Source organism: Pseudopodoces humilis, chromosome 6, assembly GCF_049639895.1.
Source record: "Pseudopodoces humilis isolate 2021_Gansu_Grassland_sample_001 chromosome 6, ASM4963989v1, whole genome shotgun sequence".
Classification (NCBI taxonomy): domain Eukaryota; kingdom Metazoa; phylum Chordata; class Aves; order Passeriformes; family Paridae; genus Pseudopodoces; species Pseudopodoces humilis.
Genome location: NC_142205.1, coordinates 32168968 through 32194276, shown reverse-complemented (window position 1 = coordinate 32194276; position 25309 = coordinate 32168968). Strand labels below are relative to the sequence as shown.

At 38.3% G+C, this 25309-nt stretch overlaps 1 protein-coding gene across 1 annotated transcript; it reads right to left on the bottom strand.

Moving 5' to 3' along the window:
• Positions 1-1588: 1588 nt before the first annotated feature.
• RWDD4 (RWD domain containing 4) lies at positions 1589-25097 on the bottom strand. The gene is made up of 7 exons (XM_088057004.1): positions 24993-25097; positions 24659-24739; positions 22139-22248; positions 21886-22030; positions 20995-21109; positions 19718-19767; positions 1589-1618 (listed from the first exon to the last, which is right to left on the bottom strand). Exons 1-7 carry the CDS (start codon positions 25014-25016, stop codon positions 1604-1606), a joined length of 540 nt encoding a protein of 179 aa, XP_087913130.1. The 5' UTR covers positions 25017-25097; the 3' UTR covers positions 1589-1603.
• Between the last annotated feature and the right edge of the window lie 212 nt (positions 25098-25309).

Below are 25309 nucleotides of genomic sequence, written 5' to 3'. Positions count from 1 at the left end.
CTTAATTAAGAAAAAAAATCCTTTGTTTTTTACTATAATTTGGCTGAGACATGGCCTAAAAAAGTCACCACATCAAGGTCTTGCAAAGATGAGTCCTCTGGCTAATGCTTTATGTTTAACTTGCTTTTGAAGGAGATGATTCCAGCAATGCTCACAATTTATATAAGTTCTGAATCCAGCCCTTTGCAGTGTGTAAACAGGCAAGGCAATTCAGGCACAAATTGCAGAAAGTAGTACTTTTTGTGCATCCTTTTTGGCAAAACCAACTTTTAAAGGTTTCAGTCATGTTTTCAAAGGCAACATCATGCTTTTCATGTTGTCTTGTCAGCTACCTGTCCTCACCTGAAAGGAAGGCAGTGCTTAAACATCAAAAACCTATGTATTTTGAACTTGCCTGGAACAATTTGATACAGTCACAATTTCTCAAATTCTATTTTGTATTTTTTGTCTTGTTATTGATCTTTGCAGACAAGTTCCATTTGAAGGTAGGTTCTCCATCACAAAAAGCTAAACAAAGAAGTTCAAGGGAAACACCTATATATTTGAGGTTAAACTGAAAAAAAAAGCATTTATAGCACAGGAATAGAATGTTCTGCATTTAACATGTGTCTGTGGTTGTTCAACTGGGACTGCTTTGGGAGTTTGCTTAACTTTGGGAGTTAGTCTACCTGAATTTTGCTATCTGCCCTTTTGATAAGTACACTAAAGCCAGGTACACCAATGTTTGCAGTGGCGAACATTTCACTTTCTAGGTGAAATACAGGGTACTGATCACTGTGTGTAAAGCCTGATGTAATGTGGCTTATAGAGAAAGTAGAAATCACCAAAACTTTCTCTCTTCAACTGTCTTACCACAACAGTTGTGTTCACAAGGAATGTTTCCAGGTATCTTTTTCTGAGCCAAGCTGCACATAACATTATTTGAAACATGCCATGGTTTTATGACTTCAATGCCATCAAATACACTCATTAATCTCTTATTATTTATAAGATCTAAAATGTATATTCAATTATAAATCTTTGATATCAGTATTCAGTTTACCGGTAAACTATTGAGATAGAAACAGAAGCTTGAAGACAGCACTGAAAATCATACCTTGGTTTCCAGAATGTGGAGATTTTTAGGATTAGAATACATTTCATTGATCAACAGCATTCATAATATTTGGAGCTTAATTTAAATTATCTTAAAAATACACATTAAATTTGGTTCATATCACTCGTATTCTCACAAGAATGAATACACTTATTCACAACTTAAGCCCATCTCCTTTGTCACATGATTTATTCCAGGGCATTCAAGTCACTTGGTATTAATTTCATTAATCAAATGGCACACTGATTTTCATTGCAACTTTGTTACAGATGTTTATGTGAAACGGTAGGAAGTGAAATAATGTGCCATGGTAAAGTGGAAGAGATTACTGAAATAGAATATGAAACAACAGTAGCAATAGTTTGAAATTTCCATTTGCATGATCCTTTCAGAAATCAGAAACAATTCTCCTTTATTAAAAAATGGCAACAGAAGTGAAACCACTCACCTCCGGGGTGAACTGAAAGGAACTGGGCCACATGCCTATGGTCTTCACATTCCAGAGAATTATCTCAGTAGTGTCTGCAACATGGATTAATGCCATGAGATGATAATCCAGATGATTAATGAAGCAGGTGCAAATAAAGTCATTGCAGCAACCCTGGAGAGTGTGAGAGTAGACAAAGGTGCTAACACTGAAATATTCTACCTGCTGCTCTGTAAGGAACAGCAGAGCTGTTCATAGCAGGAGGGAGGCACTTTATATCAGCAATTGTTTTAAACTCTCTAAGACTATTTGAAAAGAAAACATGCTCCATCAATAATATTTTAGGGTCTAACTTATGTCAGGGTAAAGTGAAGTCAGCCCTGCTGACCCTTCTGAGAGTAGTGGAGTACTACAGGATTTGCTCTTGGAGCAACTGCTGGGCGTGAAAGGATGCAGGTACCAGAATCTGGAAGGTTTCATGGAGGTGTAAAAGACCTGAAACCTCCTGCTTTCAGACAACATGGCTGGATGAAAAAATCTGTGGGTAAAAGCCCAGACTTTTAAAAGCCCAGGAAGAATTAGACACCTGAAGTTGTTGAAAGGCTTCCAGTGTGATTTTCAAAAACTTCAGAAGAATTTAGAAAAGATGACTCCAGAAGAATTTAGAAAAGAAGACCTCATGGGCCACTGCCAAAATATTTTTAAAAACTGGGCACAATTTCCTTTTCTGAAGAAGCAAGAATAAAGTTACTACACACTTATTAGCTAAAGATCATAGGGAAGTAGTCATTAGTTACAGCTTCTCCCTGAACAGCGGCCACAGAATCCTAACATACCGATTTAACAACCACATCTCCTTTGCTAGCACCAAATACCCTGTCTTTTCTATTTCTGTACAAAACAAGTGTTAATTAAAACAGACAAAAACATACCTGTAGCCTTAATGTATCACACTACTAAATAAAACCTGAAGACTTAAGTGCATGTGCGAGGAAGACTGAACTCTTTCCAGATGTGTATACTCAACCCAGTGCAAGAGGTATGTGACAATGTCAGGTCCTATACTGTCAGAATCAGCGCAATGAGCAAGGTACCAAATAACCCCCACATGCTCTGATGCAGCCAGATTTGCACTTTTCATAGCAACTATGACATGACTGGAAAGGGGAGGACTGCTCTGGCAGTGACAGTTCAGGAATAAAAACTACCATATTGCTAAATATGTCAGTTAACTGCATGTTTTAATTCTATAAAAGGTTGTCATGTATGGTAGTTGGGATTTTTAATGTGGTTTGATTTTGCTATTTTCAAAATGTTTTGCCCCATCTCCTGTCTCTGTCTGCACTGAATCTAGATGCAATGTTCATTATGATTTGCTGTCCTCTCAGTGTCATCACCATCTGCAAATCTAGTTTTATATACTTCAGATGTTCCAATGATAAAAGGACTGAATAAGGATACCAGCAGGCACTTTGGATGGCACTTTACAATCTCTTGTATGTATGGTCTATTGCTTCCTTCCCTTTTCATCCATTTCCTTTCAAACACTTTGTCTTAACTCCTAGCAATTAACTCCTGGATTTACCTTTGCAAATTATTTCTGTCTTTAATATAGAGTATTGCCAGTGACTTTTGAAAAATTAAATTAATGTGAGTGGCAGACACTTGTCCTAAACCTCATCCTTCAAGTCCTGCGTAAGCAACATACTGCATAAGTAATTATGACCATCCTTTCCTAGCATTAGGAAACCCATTATTTTTTTTACATGACTACAGTATTTACACAGCAAAGATTTATAATGAACCCCCAGCTGACACTGGGAATATGACACCAACTGAGAGAACATTTCTGCATTAGCACAAATCTAGTTCTCAGAAAATTCAGTTTGACAATCTCAAGAAACATAAAGCTGCATACCAGGAAAGAATGCCCTTCAAATTATGTTTGGAAGAAGTACTTGAGTAGCAGTTTGTTAGTGGAAGATACAGAAGGTTGCTGAAGAGACAAGAGAAATCAAACGTACAAAATTTATCATTGGAATCCCTTATAAATTTGGAATTGGTTTATATAGTGACAATATATCAATTATACAGCAATGGAGTAAATATCAAGAAATTATTAACAGACCTGACTTCTCAAAAATATAATGATGGAAGACTGATGTTCAATTGAATTATGAAGGGGAACTTTTTAATACTGAATTCTCAATGGTGAAAAATACTTTCTACCAGTCTATAAACGCATAGAATATAATCTTTGACTGAATTTCCTGATGTAAGTATGGAGAAATTCCTGTATATAGTTGTATCTGCTGAAGAAAGGGGTATTTCATGCATCAACTGACATGAATCCATCAGATCAAAACCTTGAAATAATAAAAAAAAAAATTACAGAGCTGAGTATATTTCCTGACTTTGTAGCTGGCATGTAGTCCTTTCCCTTTCCTGACTCCAGAATGAAGTATGAGGCAAGGAAACTCTAAGGGGAAGAGAAGTCAAATAAGAAAACAGAGAATGTGAAAGTATAACCCACACACAAAGCAAAAGAGAAAAATAAATCCAAACAAGAGAGAATTGAAACAGATATTGAAATGACAGCAGGAATGAAGTACAGAGAGAGAAGTAAAAAGCTGTCAGAAACAATTAGGAGGAACATAAAAAGTAATGAGAAAACCCCTAAAAAAGCAAAGTGAAGGGTCATTTTATAGCTAGTTAACTTGTGAAAGAAATTATATCTCATCATCCAAAAGAGTTGTGGAATTTTCTCCCATTATATTTTCTTTAATTAAGAAAATCCTTAAGTGGACATAAAAAGTGTGTGCAATTTATCCAGCAGCCACTGCTGAGAGACACAATTGTAAACTGCACAGTTTAAGGTTTGTTTCAGTTTTGCAAGTAATGAGTCTCCTGCTAATAATTTTTAAATTTTTACCTTTCTCTTTTTATTTTCTACATTTGACAGATTCATTCCAAATGTTGGAAAATACTTATTAAAAGTCCTAACAAATTATCCTATTATTAACTAAATTCATAAGCAAAATAAATACTGTAATAAGTCCTCCTCTCTGAAATGCTGAAAAAAAAATTGATAATGAGCCCTTCATAAGTTAGACATTTTAAGAAAAGGTATTAAAACCTCATGCTCCAGTGTATAAGGTAATCTTTAACTGAGGAAGCCAATTAACTAAGCAAAAGTTCATTAGACAGCAATTTGATATAAACTGTCTCGTACCTTCCTTTGAAGAACATGACAAAATACCATCAAGGAACAGAAACCTGAGCTGAAACTCAGGTTACTTGATGAGACTGTTATAATTTTTGCAGGACAAGATTTTGAAACTGAAAAAAAAAATGCCTTAGGAAGTCTAAGAGGCCATTAAGCCATAACTGGTATTGTAGAAAGCAAATTTAATTACTACCTAGGGAAGTTTCTGTCTCCTGTCAGTTACAATTCTCATGACCAATAGATTAACCATGTTGCAGAAGTCAAATGATGCCATAGCACTGAAAATTACAAATGACTTCAGCAGGTACCATAGAAGCAGTAGGGACCAGATTTGTATATAATTGCTAAACTATAATTAGCTGTGTGAGCTTTCCTGCCCTTTTCATATAAAGAAGTCAACTCCATCTCTTCCTAAAGACTACTTTTGTGTGGTCAGCTACAACTCAGAAATGGTATAAGAAGCTTTTCTTGACCACCTCTCTGCTGTTAATCTCTGTGTCTCAACATCTACTTATTTCTCTGTGGATGAGTTATTCCAAGTGCAGAAGGAAATGTGTAGAAAAAAGTTCATTTGTCTACAAGGATCAGCACTCCTCCCATACTCTAAGTCAAAAGCAGATTTATTTTTTCAATGAAATACAAATTGATCTTATGATTTTACAAACTAGAACAATAAATCCCCTTTCACCTTGACCAATTGTTTACCAAAAAGAAACACTACAAGGAGTTCCTGCTTCATTGCCCAAGTCAGTACTGTTTACAGTCAAGAATTTTGAGAGATTTCCTTTTAAAGACTCAGAGAACCTATTCACACTTGCTTCTACCTGGCCTAATTTTCTTAGGGATGACTATTTATTCTCAGTCATTCCTATTTTGTACAATTCTGGTGTCTTTATTCATGTCTCAAGAAGAACAGGATACATAGAAACCAAAGAATGACATGTACATCACAAGTTCTTGCTTTGCCTGCTTTGACAGACTATAGTGAGGGTTCCCAAAAGAGGTAATAACTTAGCACAGGGAGTCAAACCCTATTTCCTACCTGGTCACCATCTGCTCCCAAGCTAACTTGAGGACAAATGCCCAAATCAAAGGCTCTGTGAAGTGTAAGAGATGACTTTCACCTGGCAACCTCCTGGGTATTGAAAGTTGCTCCAGAAGATGGCAGATTGGATTTTAGGAAAAAATTCTTCACCAAAAGGGTTGCCAAGAATTGGAACAGGCTGCCCAGGGAAGAAGTTGTGTCACCATCCCTGGAGTTATTTAAAAGACGTAGCTGTGGCACTTAGGGACATGGCGTAATGATGGACTTGGGCTACTGGTTGTACTCTGATCTCACAGGTCTTTTCCAACCTAAACGATTGTATGATTCTATGAAAATCAGACTGCTTTTGGCTTCAGCTCCCTCTGGTGGGTAATGCAGACTCCAGAGACCAGCAATTACTGCTAAAGGTAACCACCAAAAGTGAAAGAACCTGCAGGTTGCTATATTTTTCTTAAAATACACATAAATATACTGGATGAGCAATGATTACAACAGAGATCAGAGTTAAGGCTGCAACTTCACACATATGTGCTGAGAAATAGAAGATGCAAAGTTCCTATCAGAACAGAAGTCCCTTTGAATTCAGATAAGAGATGGGGGTTTCAGCCCAGGCAGAAACTGGTTTCAGCATCTAACACTGATTAAAATGAACTACAGGGTTTTTTATGAGAACATTTGCTCGTATTTCTGTTCTTTGCTGATACATTGAGCTGTCCTGGTTTCAGCTGGGATGGAGTTAATTTGTTTTCTGGTAGCTGGTGTGGTGCTGTGTTTTGGATTCAGTATGAGACACACCAATGTTTGGTTGTTGCCAAGCACTGCTTACCCCAAGTAAAGGATTTTTCAGCGTCCCAGGCTCTGCCAGTGAGGAAGTGCACAAGAAGCTGTGAGGGAGAATGGCCAGGACAGCTGGTCTGAACTGGGCAAAGGGATATTCCATACCATGGAATGTCATACTCAGGACATAAGCTCAGGGAAAGTTGGTCAAGGGCTGGTCAGGGACAGGCTGGACATTGGTCAGCAGGTGGTGAGCAATTAGACTGTGGACCTCTTGTCCTTTTTGGGGTTTATTATTCTCTCTCCTTTTTGTTACAATTATTTTTATTATTACTATTTTTAGTTGTATATTTCATTATTTTTCAGTTCATCAACTGTTCTTAGCCCATGAACTTTGGGGTTTTTTTAGTGATTCTTCTCCTCACCATGGGGAATGGATGGAGTGATCAAACACCTGTGTGATACTTAGCTGCTGGCTGGGATTGAAGCACAGCAATGGCATAAAGTTTGATGCTCTTCCTAAAAAGCATTTTGTTGGCAGGATTCAGAAAATATTCATTATTTGGCAAACCTCACTCCTCAGAGATTCTTCATTTGTTAAAAGGAATTTAGTTTCTGTGAAAAAGAAAACTATGCTTTTAAATCTGTGATATCTTACCTACAAAACATGTATGCCCACATATTTACCTGCTGAAATAACTGAAACTTAAAGCATATTTTATAATTTATATGCTTGGGCACAAATCTAAGTCCTTCCACAAGAACATTGTGCAGACTGTATGGCAGTATCCCAAATACATTGGTTATGATTAATGGCAACTTGTGATAATTCTTATGTTAAAATAAAATCAGTAACCTCTCCTCCCTACAAAATAGTACTTAAATTTTGATTACCTCATAAAAATGCATGGAAATGTTGCAAACATCAGCAATCTGATAGAAAAGGCTTAGAATGAATCATAAATTTCTGCTTTCACAAGTGGCACTAGGAAATCAGACTTTAATTCTTCCATCCCTGTGTTGTTTTTTCTTTCATTCAGAAGGTTGTTTGTTGGTCTGAATCACATACTGACAGTTTTTTGGGAAAAAAAAAAACACGCAATGTTCCTGTCAGAAAACTGTAATTGAGTATGAGAACATTTGGGACAAGAATGGTCATGTAAATTCATTATTCAATGGACCACAACCATACTGTTCAAGCTAAGGACCAATTTAAACAACTGTATAGCCTATTCATTAAATTGCTTATGTAATTACATTACATTTAAAGACAACTCAGTGGATGAGAGGCTGGACATGACCTGGCAATGTGTGCTGGCAGCCCAGAGCCAAACATGTCCTGGGCTGCATCCAAAGCAGTGTGGGCAGGAAAGGGGGTTCTGCCCCTCTGCTCTGCTCTCATGAGACCCCACCTGGAACCCTGCATCCAGCTCTAAGGTCCCCAGCACAAGACATGGACCTGTTGAAGCAAGTATAGGGGAGGGCCACAGAAATTCTCAGAGGGCTGGAGCACATCTCCTATAAAGAAAGACTAAGAGTTGGGGTCATTCAGCTGAGAGAAGAGGAAGTTCTGTGGAGACTGGATTGTGGCCTGTCACTACTTAGAGGGGGCTTCTAATAAAGATGGGGACAAATATTTTAGCAGGGACAGTTGTCCTAGGACAAGGGGTAACTTAAAGAGCATAGATTCAGACTGAATATAAGGAAGAAGATTTTTACAATGGGGGTGGTGAAACACAGGAACAGATTGCCCAGAGAGGTGGTGGATGTTCAGTCCCTGGAAGCATTCAAGGTAAGATTGGATGAGGCTCTGTGGAAGATGTCATTGCAGGGGAGTAGGACTAGATGACCCTTAAATGTCCCTCCCAACCATTTTATGATTCCTTGATAATTAAGCTGCAGGCATGTGTTTTATATCAAAACTTCCATTCTGAAAGAAACTGTAGAACTTACAGAAGACATTTCTTTCTTATGAACATTTTTCTCTTTTTAAAAAAGGAAACCATCCAACTTTCAGGTACAAATAATAACCTGATATCAGAAGCTTTTCAGAAGATGTGTAATTCTAATTGGAATTCTAAGCAATGGATAAAATACCCTAGAAACCTCTTGCAGAATTATTTTAATTAGCTCCTCTCCCCTTATGCTGCTTCGTATGTTTGCACTTATATTAAGTAACATAAGGTTTTTATGAGGTGAGGGGCTTACATGCAAGTCATATACAGTACAGACAGACATGTTTCTAGACATGGAGGACTGAACCCTCCATGTGGTCTCTGCTGGCTAATTAATCTGGAAATTTCTGAATTCTCCTGCTCATGTATCATGGACTGGGGACAGAGCACATTTGTATGAACCTGCTTACAACACTCATAGTTCTGTGCTAAGAAGGAAGTACTAAGTGACTTCATTAGCTCTGATGTACAACCACTTTGAACCACTCAGAGAAAATATCTGATTTTCCTTTGTTCTTAATATAAAACCCAGAAAAGATCCATTTTAAGAAGCTCATGAAATGTTAAATTATTATTGTGTTATTAAGACTACTCTGCAGTAGAAATTTTATTCTCTGCAGTTAAATAGCATTTCACAGCATGTGTTTTGTTTGGCCAAACTCCAGGCTTTCAGGTCCTCAAGGAGAGCCTGAAGAGTTGCCTGCAGACTGTAAAAAGAGTTGCATATGTTTAAGTGGATTAAAAAGCACATTGAACAGGAAAAGGCATTTAGGGTTATAGAGAAGTAACATCTATATTACATATTTATTACAGTGGTGACATTCTCACTAAAGTATTGCTTGTCCTACCACAAGATTCTGAGGAGTGCCAAAACTGATGATGTCTTCTAACTTATTACCGAAACGAATCTGTCCCCTGTTTTAGGAAATAATGTATTGCTGATCATTCTGGCTGAATGCCCTTCTCCTAATTTTTGGTTTCTAGTCTCACCTGTCTCCAGAAGCTCAGCGGATGCTTCCTCTCTGAGAGCAACCAGAGCATACTCTTGAAATATGTTATGCAGTTTCTGGAAAGTGCTCAGCCATTTGCTCTTAGCTTGCTGCCTGTGCACAGCTCTCTGCTGAAAATATCCCTGAAAAATGTGTTATGAACATGACTAAAAGACAAGCTGTGAGAACATACTGGAAAGTTAAGAAGCTGCTCTAATCATAAAGCATGATTAAAGAACACCATTACTTTGGGTAGGTGCAGCTCTAGCCTACCAAATTGCTACACAGTTTGGCAGATGGACAGATATGGGTTTGAGACTTATTACCTCTGTTTTAACAAGTATATATCTCAATTGGGAAAGTTACACCATCTCTAAGATGGGGATAAAATCTCATATGCCTATTTGATGGCAGTGTAACCAGCATCATCAATAAAGGCTCAGGGAATATTTTCCTTCAGATAATATCTTCCAATTCTGCACTTCATGCTATAATGAGAAAAGCACTGCTCATTTAAATATATGATTCATATGCACGATAAAATGTTGAAGGCAACTCTTCAGACTCAGTATTTTTTTTCATGTAAGCACTTAGCAATTAGATTTCCATTGATTAAAGAAGTGAATCACCTTCAGATTAATGAAAAATAAATTAATCTCTTAACAGATTGGAAGAAAAGAAATGCATATTTATTCTTTAATGAACAACTTCTGAACAGAAGGAATTCAGCATTCACTTGGTAGGCTGCAGTTTGTAAGTACTTGCAACAGAATGGACATGAGAAGAGCACATTTCAGGTTTCTTAGGGAACTAGTTAGTGAAATCTCTTGGGAAAATGTTTTTGCAGGTGTTGGGGTCCATCAATGCTAGTCACTTTTTAAACATCACCTCCTAAGAGCACAGGAGCAACAATTCCCAAATGCTGGAAATCAGACAAGGCAAAGGTGTAGTTTAGCTGAACAGGGAAACTTCTCTTGGAAATTAGGTGAAAAAGGGGAGGTGTATGCCCAGCGGAAGCAAGGTCAGGTGACACGGGAAGAATACAAAGATGTTTCTTGCCACTGTAGGGAGAAAATTTGTGTAGCCAAAGCTCAGCTGGAGATGAAGATGGCCAGAACTGTCGGGGACAATGAAAGGTTTTTGTCAAATATATTAATGGCAATAGGCAGTGAAAAATAACATTGGCCTCTTACAGGTTGAGGATGGTTACCTCCCAAACAGGGACAGGGACCAGACAGAAGTGTTTAACACATTCTTTGCCTCTGTCTTCAACACAGATTATAGACCAAGAGGGTTTCGGTGCCATGAGATGGAAGACCATGGCTCATCTCAAGAGTGTTTAACTCCCAGTTGACCCTGAGCAGGATCTGCTGCTTCAGCTGGATCCCTAAAAAATCTACGGGGCCTGATGGGATTCATCTGAGAATCCTCAAGGAGCTGGCTGATGTCATTGCAAAACTTCTCTTGATTTTTGAGTAGTTTGGGGAATCCAGAGAGATCCCAGTGGACTGGAATCTGGGTGACACTGTCCTGATTTTCAAGAATGGCAAGAGGGAATACCCTGGAAGCTACAGGCCTGTCAGTCTCATTTCAGTGCCCAGTAAAATAATGGAAAAGATTATTCTGGGAGATACTGAAAAACACCTGGAGGCCAGTGCAGCCATCAGTCCCAGCCAACACAGCTTCATGAGAGGGAAATCCTGCTTGTCAAATCTGATTTCCTTCTATTTTGGCTTCCTTCTATTACCTTCTATTGAGGGATGAAGATGACATATTAAACTGCTCATCTGAAATGTTTGAGTCCAACTCTCTGTTAGAATGAACTTCATTTATACTTTTGATGATTTGCCAGCTCCCAAAAACTGCTGAGTAACACCGGCCTGATTACCATCTGTCTGCACTGCTTTTTTGGTCAGAACTATCTCTTTTGATACCCCATGAGATGCAACACAAGTGTCTGCTTTTGCATTATTTCAGTTAGGTTAATTCTTCCAATTATACCTTTAAGTAATTATAAGATTTTCTTTCATAATACTCCTGAGATGATGGGATTATCAGGCTTTTGCCCCATAAGACCTGAAAACAATGAAAAAAACCCACATACTCAAGGACACAAATACAAACCTAATCTACATACAGCACAAACGAACCAGGTTTCTTATGGTGTGCATCAGTAAAGACTTTGTATTACTGTCCCTTCCTCTTTTGTATTCTAGATTTACAATATGCCCTTTCTTTACATACCAAAAATAATAATGCACTTACGGTACCCTAAAAGTATAAATTAAATACAATTCCAAAATTAAAAGCAAATATCTAGAAAACCTTACAACAAATCTTTGATATCTCATTTTGATACTTCAGAATTTCCAGATGTAGCGAAACACGATGGTGATAATTTCTGACACCACCTGGAAGCCCCCCCACCTCAGATCCATCAGCTGGAATTATAACTTTTATCTTTACAGTAGTTGTATAAACAAGGATAGCATTTTTCCATTAATGCATTTGTTTCTGCCTCTAGCACAAATAAGTATACTAAGATCAGGTTGTTGTAAATAAAAAATAAAAAAGTCTCTGCTGTTACGATTATTTTGCTGTGTTTGATGGCAGAAGCTTTGAATGAGTCAGAGGAAAAGTATTTCTCAAATAAGATAGGTATTCTTAGAGATATTCTTAATCTTTGTACTCTGATACCTGAAGTGATTTGATATAATGATGTGCCTCACCAAGATTGTGTATATGCACATGCATGGCAAATCACATTTTAACCATTCTGCTTACAAGACACACATTTAACTGGAGATTTAAATACTGATGAGCTGGATTTAAATTTGCAAAATGTACATCTAAACCCAAATTTTGTGCACTCCCCTTCCTTCCAGCAGATAAAATCCTGAGCTTGCAACACTCAAAATATTAAACTACTCAGAATCTTGCAGAAAAGATAAAGCTTTAGATGAGGCTTTAGAGTTGTCTCCACTTCTTCACATAACAGAAATTCCATTTGATTGATATTCAAGAATCCTGCAGCTTCAAATCAAAATTTCTAGATTGGTTCCTGTGTATAACTTTTTTCTGGCGACATTCTTTCCTTCCATCAAGGGTTTACTATTAACACTTGAAAAAATATTTTCTCATCTTTTAAAATACCTTAAGAGATATTTTAACATACAGAAAAACAACATATGTTTATCAACTGTAATTTTTAGAAGACTAACCAACCATGTTCTTAGGGCTTCAGACTCAAGCTGTTCCTTCCTCCTTCTTTCACTCTTGACTTCTATTGTCATCTTTTCTCCTTAAACAGATACCGAAAGAAGTTGAGTATATGCTTTTCATATTTAGCATGTGTCTCCTCATAGAATATCTTTCCCATTTCCTGATCCTGCAAGACAGTGACCTGCCCTGCTTCTTCTGTGTTCATGAGTACAGCATCTAACAGAGTAGAGCTTGTGTCTGTGAAACAAAGAGTGTTGTGATAATCACAGAGATTTTGCCCATTTTTTTACCAGTCAGAGATTGTAGTAGAGGTTTCAAGTACATACATTTAAAACAGGAGTGACACACTGTACCTTGCACTTTATATTGTATGCAGCATGACACAAATTACCTTAATTCATTCCAGGCATGAGGCATAAATACCAGTCAGTAGTTTATATTTTCTTCCTCCCTTACCCAATACACCTTTCTGTATAAAAGCTATGAAGGAAACACACACACAGTGATGCTGAGTACCCTTTTTTGCCCTTGCTAGGAAGAAAACAAGTGAGGGATATTACTTGTAGGAATGCACCATGAAAAGGACTAGAGAATCATCACCATGCCATGAAATTAAGAAATACAAGGAAACTGTTCTTGTTGATCTGAGTACACAACTAGTTACTTTATACATATCCTCACCAGCTAATAAGCCAATGTATCGCTTATACTTTGAGCATTTTAAATATCATAATAAGCAAGTTAACAAAAGAAAAGAATTACACAGAAATAATGGATCCATTTTAAGATAAACTACTAGTTATCTTGTAGAACTTTGCCATTTAATCTCTTTTAGACCGATTGTAAACCAAGTCCAGACAGCCCTTTGTTGACAGCATACAGGTGAATTTGTTTCACCCAGAGCAGTAACATTGTACCTCCTCTCCTTCCCTGAAATGAAATGGGATGGAACTACAGCTCATTAACAGTGTATTAGAATCTGCACTGACTTCTGTAACAGAAATTTATTGAAAGCAATGGTTAAGTCACATAGCTGTATAGTCAAGCTAAAATATCCATTAGCATTTCTTAAGTCACAAATTCACTACATGAATATAGGCTCTAAAGTAGATTAAACCGCTCAGATCCAGACAGTTTTATTAAGCAAATTAATTTGCCTCAATACCTGGCCATCCTGTTCAAAGGTCCATTTTGTTCCAGGGACATTTCTGTTACTTTATTTATTTTCACTGAGTGAAAACTTTTTTCTCTTTTCAGTCTTAGGAGAGTACTAAAACTCAGTTTTTGTATTGCTTTCCCACTAACAGGAACACTAGGATGAAAAGCACTAACCATCTGTTTGGACTCTGCTGGGGAAAAAAACCAACCCACAAACAAACCCAAAAAACCATGTAGTCACAGAAAGAAAATCTTCCTATGAATTCTTTTTCATATAAACATCACATAGGCAGCTTTAATTTTGGCACATCCTCACTTCTGAGTAGGATTATTTCCTTTCCTTTAGCACAATTTAATTTTGGAAATAAATGTCTATATGACATTCTGTACTTTTATCATCTAAAGACATATGGCATGAGGAGGGGAAAGGAAAACCATAATTATGCAATATGCCAGTTAACTAAAACCTGGTAATACTCTGGTGCTGATCCTCACAGAAGAATATAAAACTGATAATGCTGGGCAAAATTTGTTAATTATCTACAGAAGCTGTGTACTTTTTAATTGATGGGCTGCTACCTTTTCCCTGAGCTATTATAAAATCTGTGTCTCCGAGGTCAATGGAAGCATAATTTTCACTATAGGCAGAGATCAAACATTTCTCTACAGTGGAACAACACCTCTCCACGTAAAAATGCTTTCTTCACTTTTGTTTTACCTGCAGGAAGTCATAAAATGCATTACTGACAGAGATACTTGATTTAAAGTAAGATTCTGCTCTGAAGAGCAAATTCATGCAAGGCTGTTTATTGTCTTTCAATGACATTACAGCAAATGATTGTTTGAGCAAAAGATTTCTTTCTTCCTTCTATATTGCTTCTTGAACGATAACTTCCAAACCCAGACTAGGTTAATTTTCCCTTTCTGATCATTAGCAGTAATACAGACACTGCAGAAGAAACACTGCCCTCAGAGACAACCTCACTCCTCTCCAGTAAGGCTCTGTAGTTACAGCTTGGCTTTCCCTCTCATTGCTGTAACCTTATCCCATCTCACAACATAAACAGCTTCTAGTGGCTCACCACAGTAACAGTTTTCAAATTTCTGCCCTCTTTTTAGCATGAATACTTTAAACACAACATCTGTAGGAACCACAGGCATGAATGCTCAGACACAGTAGCGAGGGACAGCTATGTAACATTTTCAGTCTGATACAGGACACAAGTGTCTGGATGTAGATTTTCCTATGTCTTATGTAATTAAGCCATTTGGAGTCACTCCTCACCTTGCTCTGGATTGAAGGAGAGGACAAACAGTTAATGCTTTTCCAGTGCCTAGTCAATATATTTTGTCTTAAGTTATTTCAGAGAGTACACCAGGCTTTCAGAGACTGCTTACACAGGCTCAGAAAGAGAGCAACAGGAAACGTAACAGTCAGGCAAACAGAAATTCTTCTCACAACCACAAAACAGACGCATTCTAAGATGAAGTCCAATCCATGCTGGTGAAAGAAATCAGAGCAACAGAAAGAAAATCTACAATCCTCTTGTCATTTACCATAGCCCAAACTCATGCCAGAATTTAGCTTTTGTTTTGTTGTGTTGTCCTGCAGCAATGAATATTTATTCCCTATGCTCTTCTAGTTTTGCATACAAGGATGTTTTCCCCCATCCACTTCCTCCTCCAATCCACCCAGAACTCTCACACTTCTGGTATTTTCTCTGTTGAATGAACATCTCCGCACTGCATTCTGCTGTTAACTGCAAGAGCTTAGGGTGCCATACTGTTGAAGGAAACAATTTCCAAAGGGAAATTATTTCTGGTTCAGACCAGTTCAAGGATTTTCACAGCACAAATTTCACAGTATAGCCCAAGATAATTTGTAGTGTCTTAGATGACAGGAGGACAGTATCCTTACACTTGCACTTTTGACACAGGTCCTCTATGGAGAAATGCTGGCTTTTTTCCTACTGGTCTTTTACTCACCAAAATGTAATTGCTCATCAGTTGGACACTCTTTAGCTATCCACCCCACACAGAACCAGTCAGAGCAGGACTGCAGAAATCATCAGCCTTGATTTCATAGTGTATCTATGTCAGGCTAGCCAAGGAGGTGAGCAGGAGATGGTAGGCACACACTGCTGACTAATCACAGCTGTCACCTCTGTATTCAACATACTTAAGGGCAGTCTGCATTACTCCCTGGAATTTGATACATTAGAGTGCAATGGGGCATCTTTGGTCATGGTACCTCAGCATTCTGGACATTTGCTACATTTAATTTACTCTTACTAGTACTGACACTTGTCTTCTCCTGCCAAACAAAGCTCTAAACTGCAAAACTCATTAATTTAAATAGGTGGTGTAGCCCTACAATCAAGAGACTCTTGTTCTACTGAGTAATCACTGATGTTCTACTGCCAGTAGGTTCTTTATAAAAAGAAAAAAGAAAGAAGAAGGTGGCAGTGGGTCTTTCAAGTGTTTAGAATTCCTTCAGGAGTCATGGTCTCTTATTTACAACTGTGCCTTGCTTGGTAAGAATCATTACATTTTTCCTTCCCCTCACTTATCATTGCTCAGGCCTCCCCATAATATCAAGTACCCAGATTCTTTAAATTATCCTGTTTCAGCCATCACAGCATATCAGAAAACGGTTCAAAAGACACAAATTACCCTTCACAATTTACACAGAAGCAAAAAATGGGTATAAAATTTTTCAATGCAAAGTATTTCCTATGAAAGTAGACTTCAAAGTAAATACATTTACTAACAGAACCAGAGGAGACTCTGATATTTTCATGACAGCATGTGATTTACAAGCAGAATAGATGAAAAATCATGCATTTCATAAGGTTAACGAATTACACACAGTAACACTATAAAAAGCAAGAGGTCTGGTTCTTATTTGTCCTTCCCCCACCCTCCCTAACTAATCTATTCAGATAAATTGTCATAGCAACTTGACTTATGTACCAAGAATACCAGCAAACACATGTCAATTCCCCTTGGAGAACTTGTGAATAGAGCCCTGCCTGTCCTGGTGCTCTAGAGACTGAAGCTAAATGCCCTTCCCTGCTGCAGGTTCACTGTGTGCTCCAGAGCAACTTCTCCTGGCACTGGCATGCTGCGCCGGGTGCTCTTGCTCAGACTGCAGCCGTGAGCCTCCGGTTCATGTCAAAGGCAAAGCTTTAGAAAAAGCCCTGCCTTTTGTACCTTATGACATTTTACTACACCAGAGTAGAGTTCAAAAAGAAACCAGACTTTCTGAAATGATGGATGCTGTACACAGTGGAGCACACTCTTCTGAAGGGACACTGGACTTGCTCTGTGTCCACTAAACACAATGGATACTGTCCTATGCTCCTGGTAAAGTGACTGACCCCCCTATCAAAAAACAAACACAGCCACCCTGAAGATCATGTAAACATATCACAAGAGGGAAGATAGAATTCTTCCAGCAATTTTTAAGAATGCTTGCTTTGTAATAGAGTCCTTTCAATTTCAAATTTGCAAAGTGAAAAGTGCAGTAGGCAATGCAGAATTTAAAACAATAAACACATACCACAGCAGATAAATAGGTATTTATTAAAGTTCATCTCAAAACAAACAAAAATAATAAAGGACATTAAGGCATCTTGTATTCAGTAACAGTTCATACAGTAAAGATGACTTCTCCTCCTTATACAGAGAGCAGATTAGGAGAAAGTAAGGAGCTCTCATGAAGAAGTTCTCCCAATACATTTGATGGATTACTGACTTCCACTGTCCCACCACTTAGTCAGCAAATCCCTCCAAAGAATGCCTGTTTCTTCAATGAAGCAGCTACAAAATCCCAGCACTCGAGACACGTGCAAGAAAGCACTTTTGCCCCTCCTCAGACATCCCACTGTCTGTAAAGATGCACATTGGAGAAATACCAACAGATGGGATATCGTGAAGATAAAGAAGCTGCACTCCTGCTATAACCACTCATTTTTGAGCAGACTAGAATATTTGGCCTTGCTTTCACTAGTATTTACTATTTCAGCCAGTAACTAGTGAAAACCAGGCCACAAGCTCTAGCCTGTTTTGCAATGCAACTATTTCTATGTTCTCCTTCTAGTTCATACTAGATAAACAAATGACAAAGGTCTTATTTCCATGGAATAATTTATTTTGATGAATTAAGCTGTCAAGCAACCAATCACTGTTATAGTGCCTTTTTTCTTCAACTGGAATAAGAACATCAGGAAATGTTTACAGTATCATTGGGTTCACTTTAGCAGGATTTTACTACAGACTAAATATAAATTAATAAACACTTCATCACTATTCACTTCACCACACTGGCTCTCTATATCCTTTGTCACATTCCAACCTTCATTTAAGGCAAGTTTGTTGATTTTTCTGAAGATGACCACATGGTCTCTAGATAAACCTGTGTGACTAGATTTACAAGTTAGGAAATCGAGCTTTATAAAATGTTTACTTCAACAAATATGAAAGTTATTAAGAGAGAGATGGTGACTCAGAATTGCACTGTTTTAAAAGGTGGAGTTTCCTTGTACCAAAGTCCTTTATTCATCATCTTTAGAACCAGTTTTGCTTAACTATAAAAGAGACACAAAAAGAAAGTATTCAAAGTTTAGACTGCCATTCCATTTATTAGGAAACAAGAACATTATTGCCATCTCACACTGAACACGTGTATACTTAAATAACAATACAGACTGATTATGCTACTGTACCAAGAGACTGAAAAGTACCAAAAGTTAATTCTTAAGCTTAAACACTGGGCTTATTTCCTGATCATGAAAGTTGATTTTCAAATAAACAAACAAACAACAACAACAACAAACCCCAGAAAAACCTCAGGGCACAGTTTCTATTTAATTTGAAGGCTCTATCGCAAGCTCTCAAAAAGAAAAAATAACGATGAAATAATGGAACTTTATCTTCACACATCTCTGAAAGAATTCCCATATAGAAATTTAGACAATATAAAAACAGACATTAACTTAGTATTTCTCACCTTTTAAAGCTGGGCTTATAGTTATTAAAAGTAGCATGCCTACCATGAAATCTATCTGAAAACCAAGACATCCACTATAAATAGACACTTTTAACTCAGAAGGACTCTGCCTATTACTTCAATTGTGTAAAATAAAATAGTTTGCTTTCAAAATTGTCAAGCAGTGATTTTCACTGAATCAGCAAAGATAAGAGGGTGGAAGAAATCAATACTGAGGGAGCAAATAGAAAAGAATTATTCACTGGAGGAGTTGCAGCAGAGAATGAGGCTTGTAGGAGATAGCAAGGTGCTCCCACTTGGGACAGCTCCCTTTTATTTCTTACTTATCCACTGCCCTCCAGAACCTGGCAGCACTACTTACTTTTTTTAAAATCTACTTGTCATATGAAGACAAAATATTTGTAGTGCATTTGGTTAGCAAAGCCCTCTCATCACAAAATTAAAATTTAAATGCTCAGTAAATAAAAAAAGGAACAAATGAAGTTCAAAGAGTGAAGTCCTTCAGACTAATATTCAGAAGAACTAGCATTTTAAAGCTTTTGAGAAATTCGTAAATTAGAATCCAAAATAAGCAGCAGTTCTTACTCTTTCTTACAAATCTTTCTAACAGTAAAAAAAAAAAAGAACTTGAAAATACTTACATGCTGGACACATATAGAAATTAATCAGACATCATAGTCAAATCCAAACATAGGAAGAAAAGTAAGAAAAAATTTATCAGATCAGTTTTCTTCAGATATAAGTACAAATATTTTTTTTAATTTACATACACAGCATGTTCACAATACTGTATATAATACACTCACTTTACCTTAATTACATCAACCCAGTTCCATCCTCGTGGAAGCTCCCCTTTGTTATCTGCAGAAAAAGGTTTTAATTTCAACACACAGGCTAAGGGAAATATTTTATCTTTCTTCAAAATCAACCCACAAAATTCTAAATATCCAAACCCCTCAATTTCTGCACTCTGAAACCATGAGGACAGAAACAGATTTTAATGTCTTAAACACAGAGTGTTCTTCAACCAACCTCAAAGTGAAAGGAGGAGATGAAATGGCCTTAAGCTGTGCCAGGGGAAGTTCAGATTAGATTTCAAAAAAACATTTTTCACTAAAAGAGTAGTTAGGTATTGCAGTAAGTGGCTGAGGAGGGTGGTGGAGTCCCCATTAGGGACTGCAGAGGTGTATGGATGTGGCACTTGGGGATAGATTTAGGAGTGATTATGATGGTGATGGGTTGACTGTTGGACAGAGGAACTTGAAGGTCTCTTCCAACCTTGGCAATTCTCTGATTATGCAATTCAAAGTAATTCAGTTAAAATAAAAACACCTCAGTCCACCTGAAATTCAGTTTAGAAGGTAGCTCCAATATGAGCTGGGCTGACCAGCAACGATGAATTCTGTCAAAGAACTAAATTTTATGCAGCTTTTCCTTTATACACTTAACATTAAGCTTGCCAATTATGCATTAGGTTAGGTAGATTATATCCAGAAATCGCTATCACAGGGTACAACTTATTGCTACAACAGGATAGTATTATCCAGACTATCATTGAAAACTGAAGGTGAACACCAAAATTAACTGAAGTAATCAACACCTTCAATCAAAATCCTATTTCATTGAAAGCACTAAATATCTGCAGAAGCAGTTATATTTCTAGAATGCAAACTAAATTAGACGTTTTACTTTGGGTTCCAAAATAAATACTTTTGTTTAGAAACTACATTTTTAATAATGTGAATTATTTATGAGGGTCCATTAAGAAACTGCATTTTTTGCTGAAAGTGAATTTTTAGAGGTCCCAAATTCTCTCCTTCCATAAGTGCTTTTTGAAAATTTCATTTTTGTCACAAAATAAAATAAAATAATGACAATTGAATCATGACTCTATAGAAAGTTCCTGTGACCAAAACTAACATCTCAGGCAAGAATAATTCATCTAAAACAAATAAAATGGAGACCTTAGACTTAAAGTAGTTCATCTTATAAACAAATTCCTAGTTACTCTTTCTCTAGCAAGGTATCCCCACTATAAAATTTGGATTTTTATACTGATCAAAGCAAAGATTATTACAGCGAACAAACCTGTTTTATCAGCTAGTTTTCGTTTCTGGGTTTTGGATAACTGCTCCTTTTTCTCTTTTTTCTTAGTTGGTGGCACATCAGGAGTTCCAATTGAAATACTATTGCTTACTGAAGTCTGAGAAGGATAAAAGTGGTTGTAAATATTTTGCATATTATTTCCATGGATATCTCTGTGTGATGTGATTACTGAACTTGACAAACTGAAATACCTTGATTGTCAGAAAGAAGTAATGCTGTAAGCAGCCTGCAGCTTTTAATCAACATATAATCAAGGGCTGTACTTTTAAAAAACATGTGTTAGGGACTGGAATTATTCTCCTCTAGTTGCAAAGGGCACCTTTTTCACTTTTAAGATTTAATCATGGAGTGTGATTTAGTCTGAATGGATTCAGACTTCTCAAACATAAAAATCCTTCCTCCCTCCTCAAAGCAGATCTGCTACACCATCATGGCAAACAATGGGCTTACACAACCCAAAAGCCACAAATTGACCCAGCCTGACTACTTTAAAAGACACTGGAGGTACACTTATGCAATCCCAGGAAGGCTGCAGTAAACTGCCACCCTTCCAATCTTCAGCAGACACATCTCTGTTTCAGCCTCTTTTAGTTTTGCTTCTGCTCAAAGTCTCCATTTTAATGTTATCCTGTAGGACATAACAGCAGGCTGAAAACATTTTGCTGTAACAGCAAAATAACTATCAAATAGAACAATTATAACCACAGAGCATTGTGGAACCATACTTTGTGTGCCACTTTCAGCCACTAACATATATAACCAATGGACTAATGTACAACTTAGAGAGAATTCTGAAGCATTCAGGTTATAATAATCAGTATTTTTTTTCCAGTTTTAAAAGCACAAAATTAAAATCAGAATTTATCTACTTACCACAGTGTTAACAGGTTGGTTTTCCATGAACACCTCCTTATTGTCTTTGGCATATTCAAAAAGTGTGTATGTCATTGCAGTTCCAAGATTTGCTTCAACTTCTACCATTAACTTATCCAATATACTTTGCTTAATAGCTGAAGATCTAAAAGAAATCATTAAACTCAACTATAAACTAGACAGAGGTAAAAAGCTTTGCAAACAAAGAGCCCCCACCACAAGACCAAGGAGTGAAGCCATCACAAATACTTACATTGTGTTGTTGAAGAAAGCATCCATTGATATGACTGGTGCTGTTTGTGGATATGTTTCTGGCCAAGAAACTTCTATTAGAAAGGCCTTGGGATCTCCACTTTCACCTATCTGAAGAGAAAAAAACCCCAACTTTATAAATCAACAGTTTCCAGTCACTTTCTGAGGATTACAAAGCCAATACGGAAGTCGATTACTTCTTTTAGATCATGAAAATTCCTGGAGACAACTATTTTGATAGTTATCAGTTACAAAATAAACCTGTTACCTAGAAAGAGCATTAAATTTTGGACATCAATATTAACATTTACCCTGCAGTTTCCATTCTTGAAGAAGCAGCAGAAACTGTCAAATCTCTTTTTTATGGTTGGGGTTTTTTAACTCCTTTGTTTTAAAAGCTACTTTGTAGTATCTTCAAGCCAAATATTATACTATCACATATGAGAGCAGAAAATATGAAGCCTTTTTCCCCCCACACATCTAAGCACAGAGCAATAAGAAAACAAGCCACAGCACAGAAATCCTTGAAATAAGGACGATAATAAACTAGTAACCTAAGATAGCAAAAATAATGGGTAAGAATGTCAATATTTATGTCTCATGCCTACAGATATTTTATTTCCCTGTACGAAAGAGTGAGCAGTAAAAGATTTAACAAGTCAGTAGAATGAGTCTGCATTAAAAAAAGTAATAAATTACAGCATTCTATAGACATACAGTCTGAAATAACTGTTTAACATGAGGATTTGGAAGACTAGCACAATAAGATTTCTAAAACCACCCAAAATTATCCCTTATTTGCCTCATTATAAAAATCAGCCTTCATCTAATTACGTAGAATAAAGTGTGTCTACAAGAAAGGTCCTAATCAAGGTAAGACTATGGTACTTCAATATTAAAAAAAAAAAAAGTAAACAAAAAATTGCTACTTTCTTATTTACAATATATGTTTCAGCAGACTGGACTAACTGGCATTCAAAACCACTTGTTTAGTGGTGAAATAAACAACACTTTAAATTTAGAATATACAACTTTTTTCAAAGCAGCATTTGCAGTTTATTTCCCACTTCTACCAAGAGCAGAAGTGGCTGCAAGGTTCACAGTGGTCTCTCAGGAAAGGACTGCCTGTGTGCAGAGCAAATCCTGCACAGCCATACAAATTCCTTCTATCTTCTCATGCACTCACTTGCATTATGACTTCTCAAAATATAAATTCTTCTTCATGGTAAAGATGTATTATCACCTTTGTATGACACTAAGTTTTCTTGTATTTGAGTTATCCTAACTTTTGACAATTCTTTTTTGTCTAATAAAAATCAGCAATGACCAAACCTAGTGAAATGTAAAATGACACACTTTAGGCTTGTAGGCATGTCATATTTCCCCTTTCAAATAAATTAAATTTATTAAGAATGATCCAATCAATGAAGAAAGGCTGCTCTTACATGGCTGGGATTCTAAGTGCTACTAATTAATTGAGCTGTATCTCATTACAATTAGTGACATTATTCTCAAGTTATTTGAGAAGTCACAGAAAGGTGATTTTAGATGGTTTCTCCCTGAAACAGGCATATGGCATTTTCAGAAGTCTCCCTTCTGTCTCATGGGTGCCTAAGATGTTATCAGTAAAGTTTTCTGGACATCAAAAGATCTGCTTTAGCCTGTTCCCAGAAGAACTTCCAGGTTTTTAAATCTGAGAAAGCTGGTGAGAATTTAATGCCAGAATCCAGTTGTGTACCTTGAGCTCAGCAGTCCCTGTATGTCTCTTCTGACCAGACTGTACCAGTGCACATGCCCAAAGCATTTTGTGGATTTTCTCTTTAGCAGGTAAACAAGACATGACGAACAGTCTTTGGATGAGAGACTGGAACCTTGTAGGTAGCACTCAACAAAAGCTCCAAATTGTACATAGAAGCATCTCTATAAATCTCTCACTTTCTGACCTATTAGGGTAAATATTACACAGCAGGTTGGCTCCTTCAGAGGGCTTGACAGTTCTGGCTATGTAGGGCACACATATACAAGTGGGATGCCTGGCTCAGGAATAACTGGCTTGTGGTGCCAAGCAATAGGACAAGAGGCAACGGGCAGAAACTGATGGACAGGAAGTTCCACCTGAGTATAAGGAAGGACTTCTTTACTGTGCAGTGACCGAGCACTGGAACAGACTCTCCAGAAAGGTTGTGGAGTCTCCCTCGCTGTAGATTTTCAAGAACCAACTGGACTGAATCCTGTGCCACGTGCTCTAGGATGACCCTGCTTGAACAGGGAGGTTGGACCAGATCACCCCCTGTGGTCCCTTCCAGCCTGATCCCTTCTGTGATTCTGTAATAAACCCATGCTGGGAGCAGGCTCATACACATGATACCTTCTGCTATGAAGCATCGTTGTACCAAAGATCCTGAAAAAAAACGCTGTGGATCTATCCTTCACTGCACATCGGATAGGTCTTTGGCTTAGAAGCCCCTGGTACGGCAACTACAAGGCAGCAAAATAACTTCAAGGTGCAGCTTCGCCTTACCCTGTACTGGAAGGACACCGGGCTGAGCTCCCTGAAGCACAGGTCTCCCTCGTAGATGGATCGCAGCGCTTCCAATTCCATCTGCAGCCCGGGCCAGAGCAGGGGTTACCGACCGCAGCCCCGACACGACGCTCGCACCTGCCGCGCTCCCTGCGCGACGCCGTGCCCGGCCCCGCCGCCGCCCAGCTCCCTCCACCCGACCCTCGCCCTCTCCAGAGGCCGCTGCTTCGCTCCTGCCCCCGCCACAGACAGCCGCCCAGCTCCCCGCACGGCTCTATCCCGCCCTCCCAGCCCTGGTTCCGCTCTCCCTCAGGCAGCGCGGTCCGGCACTCACCTCCTGGTCCTCGTTGGCCGCCATGGCCGGAGCGCCCCGCTCCCCCCGCCGCTCCCCTCCGGCCCGGCCCGGCCCGGCCCCGCTGCGGCCCGGGCTGGGCGGGCCTGGCTGGCGCGGCCCCGCCGGACTCGCACGGACGCGCCTTCCCCGAGGGCAGCGCGGGGCAGGGCGGGCACCGCCCCCTGCCCTGCTATTGGCCGGCTGCGCGTCCCCCCGCGCTTCCTCCTTCCTCTCACTGGCTCCTTCGCAGTGACGTCCCCGCGCGGGCGCTCCTGACTGGTCCGAGGGGTGCAGCGGAGGCGCCAATTGGCCGCTCC